The sequence below is a fragment of the Trametes versicolor genome (genome assembly GCF_000271585.1).
Source record: "Trametes versicolor FP-101664 SS1 unplaced genomic scaffold TRAVEscaffold_1, whole genome shotgun sequence".
Lineage (NCBI taxonomy): Eukaryota > Fungi > Basidiomycota > Agaricomycetes > Polyporales > Polyporaceae > Trametes > Trametes versicolor.
This window is the reverse complement of record NW_007360321.1, coordinates 3,024,644-3,032,537: the sequence shown is the minus strand read 5'-3', so window position 1 is coordinate 3,032,537 and position 7,894 is coordinate 3,024,644. Positions and strand designations below refer to the sequence as shown.

The 7,894-nt window shown below is 60.2% G+C and overlaps 1 protein-coding gene across 1 annotated transcript; it reads left to right on the top strand.

Moving 5' to 3' along the window:
* Positions 1 to 823: 823 nt before the first annotated feature.
* On the top strand, positions 824 to 2,088 carry TRAVEDRAFT_42139 (uncharacterized protein; the record flags this gene model as incomplete). The annotated part of the gene is made up of 2 exons (XM_008033995.1): positions 824 to 1,032; positions 1,083 to 2,088. 2 exons carry the CDS (start codon positions 824 to 826, stop codon positions 2,086 to 2,088), a joined length of 1,215 nt encoding a protein of 404 aa, XP_008032186.1.
* Positions 2,089 to 7,894: the final 5,806 nt, after the last annotated feature.

The window sequence follows — 7,894 nt, the reverse complement described above, 5'->3', positions numbered from 1 at the left end:
GTGCGCGGAAGTTCGGGGGTTGACGAAGTCCCGAAGTACCGAGCACCGGAAAGGAGGACTTCGCGAAACTATTAGTAACGCGCCGGGCACACTTGTCGGGTGTCCTTGGTTTACGAGAAGTACCGACTCGGGGGTCGGGAGTACAAGTACCGGAACTTAACGAAGTTCCGGAACGAGACTAGAGAGTCGGGGGGACAGGAGAGGGGAGAGGTCGAGAGCGGAATAGAAGACAAGCTTAGGAACGTAGTTCGGGGGTCGGAGGTTCGGAGGTTCGGAGGTCGGAAGTCGGAGGTTCGGAGGTTCGAGGGTAGGAGGGAATTGGATAAGTGAACGAGATATCCGAACTGAGTAGCTAGTACAATCCAGTCCGGTTTAAATACATAGAAGCCTAATTGTTCTCGGAAACAATAAGAAGTACCGTAACGGAAAGTCCGGGACTTCGGGATATAACTCGTGTCTGAAAACAATAAGCCTTTTGTCTAGGTGAGTGTCTTGGCGCAAGGCGCCAAGAAGGAAAGGTCTAAATGGAAGAAGTCGGAATAGAGTCGGAAACCGGTAGTTCGTACGGAGGTTCGTAAGTTGGCACCGGGGGTTCGGAGGTTGGGCGCACGGGATGTAACAGTGCCCTCCCTTTAGGCCCGAACCCTTGAGGGCCATAGACTAACTAGAAAAGGAAAGAATCGGGAGAAGACGACGGAGTAAAATTTTCGTCAGGGTCGGGGTTTGAGAAAAGCATAAAGTCTGGACTCAGCGGTGCTGGAAAAATCTGCCTCTTCTCTCCCACCACCACCACTACTACCACCGTAACCCCGCAACTACCGCGATGTCCCGCCTCGCCGAACTGGAGCAGGCGCTGAACGAGGAGAAGGCGCGGCTGCTACGCCTGGAGGCGGAGGAGGCGGAGAGGGAGAGGACCCGTCAGGCGGAGGAGGTGGAGAGGGCCCGTCAGGCCCCGGAACCTTCGGGGTCTGGGAAGGGGGCGAAGCGGAAGGCTCCGGAGGAGGGTGAAAAGGTCGTCCGCGTGACTGCGACGTGAGTACCGGGGGTTCCGTTCGTAGGTTCGGTGGCTAACCCCCGAACAGGACGGCCTGTGACCGGTGCGCGGAACGCGGGGAGAAGTGCGAGTTCAACTCCTCGGCACCCCGGGTCTCCTCGTGCGTGAACTGCCAGAGGGCGAAGGAGGGCGCGTGCGTCGGGGCCAAGGGGCTCCCGAGGGCGCTGCAGAGGCGGGTGGACAACAAGGAAGTCAAGAAGAAGGACGAGGAGAGCAGTCCCGCCCGCAAGAAGGCCCGGACCGACGAACCCACGGGGGCGGAAGCCCCGAAGGCCGTAGCCCCGAAGCCCAAGTCCGTCCCCAAGTCGGCCGCGATCATTGTGGACGAGGACGAGGACGGGGTGGCGCCGGAAGTTCCGGAGGTGCCGGTAGCCCCAAAGGGCCGGAAGGACCGGAAGGGTAAGGAGAAGGCGCTGCCGGACCTGTCGGCGGACGAGACGGACGTGGAGGGCCCCGGGGGCGACTTCGACATCGCGGAAGGCCCCGGAGAGATCGCTCTCGACGACAAGGACGCGACCTGGTCGAAGAGGTTCGGGCGCCCGTACACCGACCGGGAGTTGGTGTACCGACTCCTGGTCGAGTGCCAGAAGAACCGCCAGGAGCTCGCCCGCCTCCGGGAGTTCCTCGACGGCGAGGAGGACTTCCACCGGGGGTTGCTGAAGGACGAGGCCCGGGCACTGCGCGAGACCGCGGAGAACTCCGTCTCTGCGGTCCTCAAGAAGAGCCTGGGCTCCGGGTTTGCGGAGGCCATCTCCGCAGACCTCCGGGACGTCGTCCGGGAGGAGGTAAACGCCGCTGTGCGGGGTTTACTCGCGGGAATCCGGGACCAGTTCCGGGAGGACGCCGCGAACGCGATGCGCGTCGTCCTCGCAGAGCACGAGGAGTTGAAGGAGATGGCGGAGCTCCAGTCCCCGACTCCGAAGACGTCGGGGGTTCCGGTGGCTCCGGTGGTTGATAGGGAGGAGAGTGAGGACGGGAGCGGAAGTGGAAGTGGGAGCGAGAGCGAGAGCGGGAGCGGGAGTGGAGACGAGTAGGCGAGGTTTCGGGGGTTCGGACTTCGGTAGTACGGCCTTCGGGCCTTCTCCTTCTTGTTAACTGCGGCGTACTTTAGACTTCTCTAATAGAAAAATCCGGGGACGCGAAAAACAGTCAGAGTGAGGATAAAGGACCGGGCTTAGTGGGGTAAGCCGTGTGGAAGTCCGAAACGAGCTCCTGCGCGTGCTCAAGTTCCGTAGCGAGTACCCACGAGGATTCTTCGTCGGTACCTTCGTAACCTAACCACCGGACGAGGTAGAGGAGTTGACAACTCCGGCGGCGTCGGTCGATTTTGGAGTCGAGGACTTGCGCGATTTCGTACTCCGGTTCGCCGTCGATTTCTACGGGGTCTGGCGGGGGTTGGACTCGTCCGGGGATTGTGTTCGGGGTAGCGGGCTCGAGCTGGGAGACATGGAAAACGGGGTGTATCGCGCGCATAGAATCCGGGAGTTTGAGGGTGAAGGAATGAGTCCCGGGGCGTGCGATGATGGTATAGGGCCCGAGAAACTTCTCCGCAAGTTTCTTGGTTGGGCGTGTGGTGCGGATGTTCTCAGCGCGGACGTAGGCCTGGTCACCGACCTTGAAGTCGGGTGCCGGTAGGCGGTGCTTGTCTGCCTGGGCTTGGTACCGGAGCTGCGCGTCGGCGATGTGCTGCCGAAGTGCCGCGTGAAGTTTGTCGAGATCCACTGCGAACTCCCGGGCGCGGGCGGAGGTTAAGTCCCGCTCCGGGTGTACGGCGATCGCAGGGTTGTAGCCCTTGTTCGCGAAGAACGGCGAAATTCCGGTGGTTGCGTTCGGGGCATTGTTGTAGGCGAACTCGGCGAGCGGTAGTAGACGAGACCAGTTGTCCTGCTGGTAGTTGGAGTACACTCGGAGGTACTGTTCGAGGGTTTGGTTGACTCGCTCGGTCTGGCCGTCACCTTCCGGGTGATAACCGGAGGTAAAGTGCAGGCGCATGTCGAGGGCCGTACCTAGGGACCGGAAGAAGTGGGAAACAAACTCTGAGCCCCGATCAGAGGTTACGTGGGACGGGACTCCGTGCTTGGAGAAGACGTGGAGCACGAACAAGTCCGCGAGTTCGGCGGCTGTGAGGGTGTCGTGGGTAGGGATAAAGATCGCCTGTTTGGAGAGACGGTCTACGACAACCAGGATAGCGGTGTAACCGCCGGAATCCGGGAGTTGCTCGATGAGGTCCATGGAGATCGAGTTCCACGGGCGTTCGGGGATTGGAAGTTGCTTCAAAGTACCGTACGGGAGATGTCGCGGTACCTTGGATCGCGCGCAGGTGGTGCAGGATTTGACATAGTCCCGGACGAAGACCCGAAGTCCGGGCCAAGCGTAGTCCCGAAGGACGAGAGCTTGAGTCTTGTTCTGGCCCCAGTGTCCGGCGGTCGGGTGGTCGTGGCAGGACCGTAGGACCCGAAGTCGGAGGTCGTCGGTGTCTGGGACGTAGGTTCGGGAGTTGAGCAGGAGAACACCGTCTTCGTCCAGAGTCCATCGGGGGTTGCCCTCGGAAGCTGAACGAAGGGCTGCGGCGAGTTCGGAGTCGGGGGTAGGGGACGCTTGCGCAGACCGGATGTCCGCGCGGAGCTGTTCCGAGTCGAACAGGAGGGAGGCGCGTAGTACCGGATCCCGGAGGATGGTCGCGCGAAGGGAGGCTTTGAGCTGGTCCTGAGTAAACACCGGACGGTAGTTGTGCGGGTTCACTACGGAGTAGTCGCTTCCCCCCTCTTTTGGGTAGACGTCCCAACGGCGGGTCAGGGCGTCGGGTTTAGCACCGAGTTTCCCCGGGCGAAACCGAATGACGAGGTTGAACTGCGAGAGGAACTCTGACCACCGGGCCTGACGGCGAGTGAGGAGTTTCGTAGTGCCGAAATACTCGAGGTTCTTGTGGTCCGTCACGACGTCGATCGGGGTTTCGGAACCTTCGAGGTAGTGCCGCCAGGCCTTGAAGCTCTCGAAAATTGCGAGAAGCTCCTTGTCGTGGGTGTCGTAGTTCAGTTCAGCCCCGGTGAGGGTCCGGGAGTGGAACGCGATCGGGTGCAGTTCGCCAGTTTCGGTGGTTAGGGACAAGATCCCGGCGATAGCGTAGTCGGAAGCGTCGGTCTCGACGGTCAACTGCCGGTCGGGTTCCCAGTGGCGAAGTACCGGAGCGGAGGTAAACGCCTGCTTGAGGGCGTTGAACGCGGACCGGCACTTGTCCGTGAACTCCCAGGGTACGGATTTGCGGGTTAGGCGGGTGAGCGGGAGTACGATCTCGGAGTAGTTGTGGATGAACCGCCGGTAAAAGTTCGCGAATCCGAGGAACGACTGGATGTCGCGGACTTTCCGGGGTTCGGGCCACTCGAGAATCGCCTTAACCTTCGATTCCGCCATCGTAAGCCCCGCGGGGGACATGATGTAGCCAAGGTACTCGACGGAGTCCACGTCAAACTCGCACTTGTCGGCGCGAGCGTAGAGACGGTGTTTGCGGAGCCTCCGGAGAACTTCCTTGACGTGTTTCCGGTGGTCTTCCGGGTTTTCGGAGTAGATGAGGATGTCATCAAGGTAGACCACCACGCAGACGTCGAGAAGGTCCGCGAAGACCTCGTTGACGAAGCGTTGGAAAGCGGTGGGGGCGTTGGAAAGCCCGAACGGCATTACGAGCCATTCGAACGAGCCGTAGCGAGTGCGAAACGCCGTCTTCCACTCATCTCCGGGGGCTATCCGGACCAAGTTGTACGCGTGCCGGAGGTCGATCTTGGTGTAGACGCTAGCCTTCCGGGGGGTATCCAACAGGTCCGAGATGAGCGGGAGCGGATAGCGGTCCTTCCGGGTGATCTTATTCAAGCCCCGGTAGTCCACGCAGAGTCGGAGGGAGCCGTCCTTTTTCTTAACGAAAAGGACGGGCGCGCCGCAAGGGGAGTTGGTCGGGCGTATAAAGCCCGAACGGAGGTTATCTTCGATATACTCCCGAAGAGTATCCAACTCCGTCTTAGACAGCGAGTAGATGGGTCCGAGAGGTGGAGTAGCGCCGTCCTCGAGAGTGATCTTGAGGTCGTACGGGCGGTGCTCCGGTAGTACGTCGGCCTGAGTTTTGCTGAAGACGTCCGCGAACTCGTGGTATTCCGGAGGAACACCCTTGAGATCCGGGGGTTCCGGGTCGGTAGTGGACCCCCGGAGGGACGCGGATTCGGGACTTGCGAGGTTTAGAGTAAAACTCTCAGACCCCGGAAGTCTGCAAGCTCGGGCGAACGCCGCCGCGTTGATAATCGAAACGCGGGGGCCGGGGGTTGGGGAGGTCGTTTCGGGGGTTGTACAAAGGTTCTCCAGGTCCGGAGTCGGATTTGGGGCAGATACGGGACTTGTCGTGGGCGCGGTTCGGAATTTGATGCTACGCGTCTTCCAGTCAATCAACGGATTGTAGGCGGAGAGCCAGCTGTATCCCAGAACGGCGGACACGGACTTGTCGAGCGGAGTGATGTAGAAATCTATATCGAGGACCTCCCCGGAGGGAAAATGTATCGGGAGAACGGCAGTACGGGAGATGAAGTGGTTGGAAGTACCGTCGAACAATTGTAAACGGAGCGGGGGAACGGGGGTAGTCGAAATCCCGTGAAGGTCTGCAAAACTCGAGTCTAGGAAGCAATGCGAAGACCCGGAGTCGACCAGAGCCCGGAACGGAGTAGGAATAGAGTCAGAGAAGAGATCGAGGTGGAGGGACATAGGGTCAGAAAGAGCGGACGCGTTGAGCCGAATAGCTATCTCCGTACTGGAGGGGTCAACGCGGTCCTCGACGAGTACGGAGTTCGGAGGACCGCGGACTAGTTTTTCGGCTCCTTCGGAGCTTCCGGCGCGGCGGCTGCGGGGGCTGGAGCCCCGGCGGTAGCTGCGCGGGCCTTAGCCGCCGAAGAAGTCTTCTTCGGGCAGGCGTTGGCGGAGTGTCCAGCGCCGCCGCAGAAGAGACAGAGGTTGTTCGTGAAACGACGCTGGCGCTCTTCGGGGGATAGCTTCCCGTCCTTGCCTAGCTTGTCGGCGTAGGGCTTGGCCGGGGTTTTGGCTGCGGGCTTAGACCCCGAAGATTGCGCGGGTTTCGGCGTGTTGGCACTCCCGGAGTTGGAGGACTTGTTCTGCTGAGCGGGCTTAGAGTCGGAGGAGCCGGACTTTCCCCCGGACTTGGACGTCCCGGAGTCCCGACTCTGCTCGGACTTTCGCTCCCAGTAGCGGTTGTCGATAGACTGTGCCAAGTCCCGGAGCTCGACGAGAGTCGTCGGCTTGCCAACTTCCGAGATGCGGTCCTTAAGACGGTTCGGGAGACCGTCATAGAACCGGTAGCGGAGCGGGGCGTTGCCCCAACGGACCTGGGTCGCGAGGCGCGTGAATTGCGTGATGTACTTCGCGATCCGGTGGTTGTCGCTCATTCGGAGGTTCATAAGGTCGTGTTCCGCAGCTCCGGACGCGTCGTAGGGCCCGAAGTTGACGCGGAGTTCCTCCTTGAAAGTCTCGTAGTCCGTCATGAAGATTGGCGGGTTCTCGGAGTCGCTTTCCAGGAGGTACGGCTCGAACCACTGAAGAGCGGTACCTTTGAGGTAGGAAATGCCGTACGTGACCTTCTTCTCCTCGGAGTTGAAGGTACGAGGGCGGGCCTTGAAGACGAGCTCGAGTTGGGCAAAGAACAGCCGGAGCTTCGTAGGTTCGGTGCCATCGAACTGGTCCGGCTCGCGGACGTTGTTTCGCTCGGAGGAAGCACCGCCTTGGTTCTGGTTCTGGGTGGCGCGGTCGTAGGTGATAGACTGCGCGAGGTAGGCGATAGCTCCTGCGAGCTGGGTAGTCGGGTCTGGCTGTGGGTGCGGGTTTCCGGGTCCTGCCTGGCCGGCCGGGGGTTCCTCGGGTTCTCCGGGTGCTGGAGCCTCCGGTTCGCCCTCGGTTTCTCCAGCCGGAAGAAAAGGGTTGGGGGAATGGTTACGGGTCGGTGGCCTGGGCCCCGGAGTGACAAACACCGGGGGAGGGATGGTAGGGCTGGAATCCCGAGTGACAGGAGCTGGAGACCTCGTCTGGGTGTACCGGGGATCCTCCGGATTTGAGTGTCGAGTTGGCGTGACATTGCCAGCTCGAACCCTACGTGCAGAGAATCCCTGGAAGGTGTCGTCAGAGCCAGTGACGTGAGACATGACAAGAGCCCCGGAATGAGTTCGGATATACTGTTAGGACCGTGCGCGGAAGTTCGGGGGTTGACGAAGTCCCGAAGTACCGAGCACCGGAAAGGAGGACTTCGCGAAACTATTAGTAACGCGCCGGGCACACTTGTCGGGTGTCCTCGGTTTACGAGAAGTACCGACTCGGGGGTCGGGAGTACAAGTACCGGAACTTAACGAAGTTCCGGAACGAGACTAGAGAGTCGGGGGGACAGGAGAGGGGAGAGGTCGAGAGCGGAATAGAAGACAAGCTTAGGAACGTAGTTCGGGGGTCGGAGGTTCGGAGGTTCGGAGGTCGGAAGTCGGAGGTTCGGAGGTTCGAGGGTAGGAGGGAATTGGATAAGTGAACGAGATATCCGAACTGAGTAGCTAGTACAATCCAGTCCGGTTTAAATACATAGAAGCCTAATTGTTCTCGGAAACAATAAGAAGTACCGTAACGGAAAGTCCGGGACTTCGGGATATAACTCGTGTCTGAAAACAATAAGCCTTTTGTCTAGGTGAGTGTCTTGGCGCAAGGCGCCAAGAAGGAAAGGTCTAAATGGAAGAAGTCGGAATAGAGTCGGAAACTGGTAGTTCGTACGGAGGTTCGTAAGTTGGCACCGGGGGTTCGGAGGTTGGGCGCACGGGA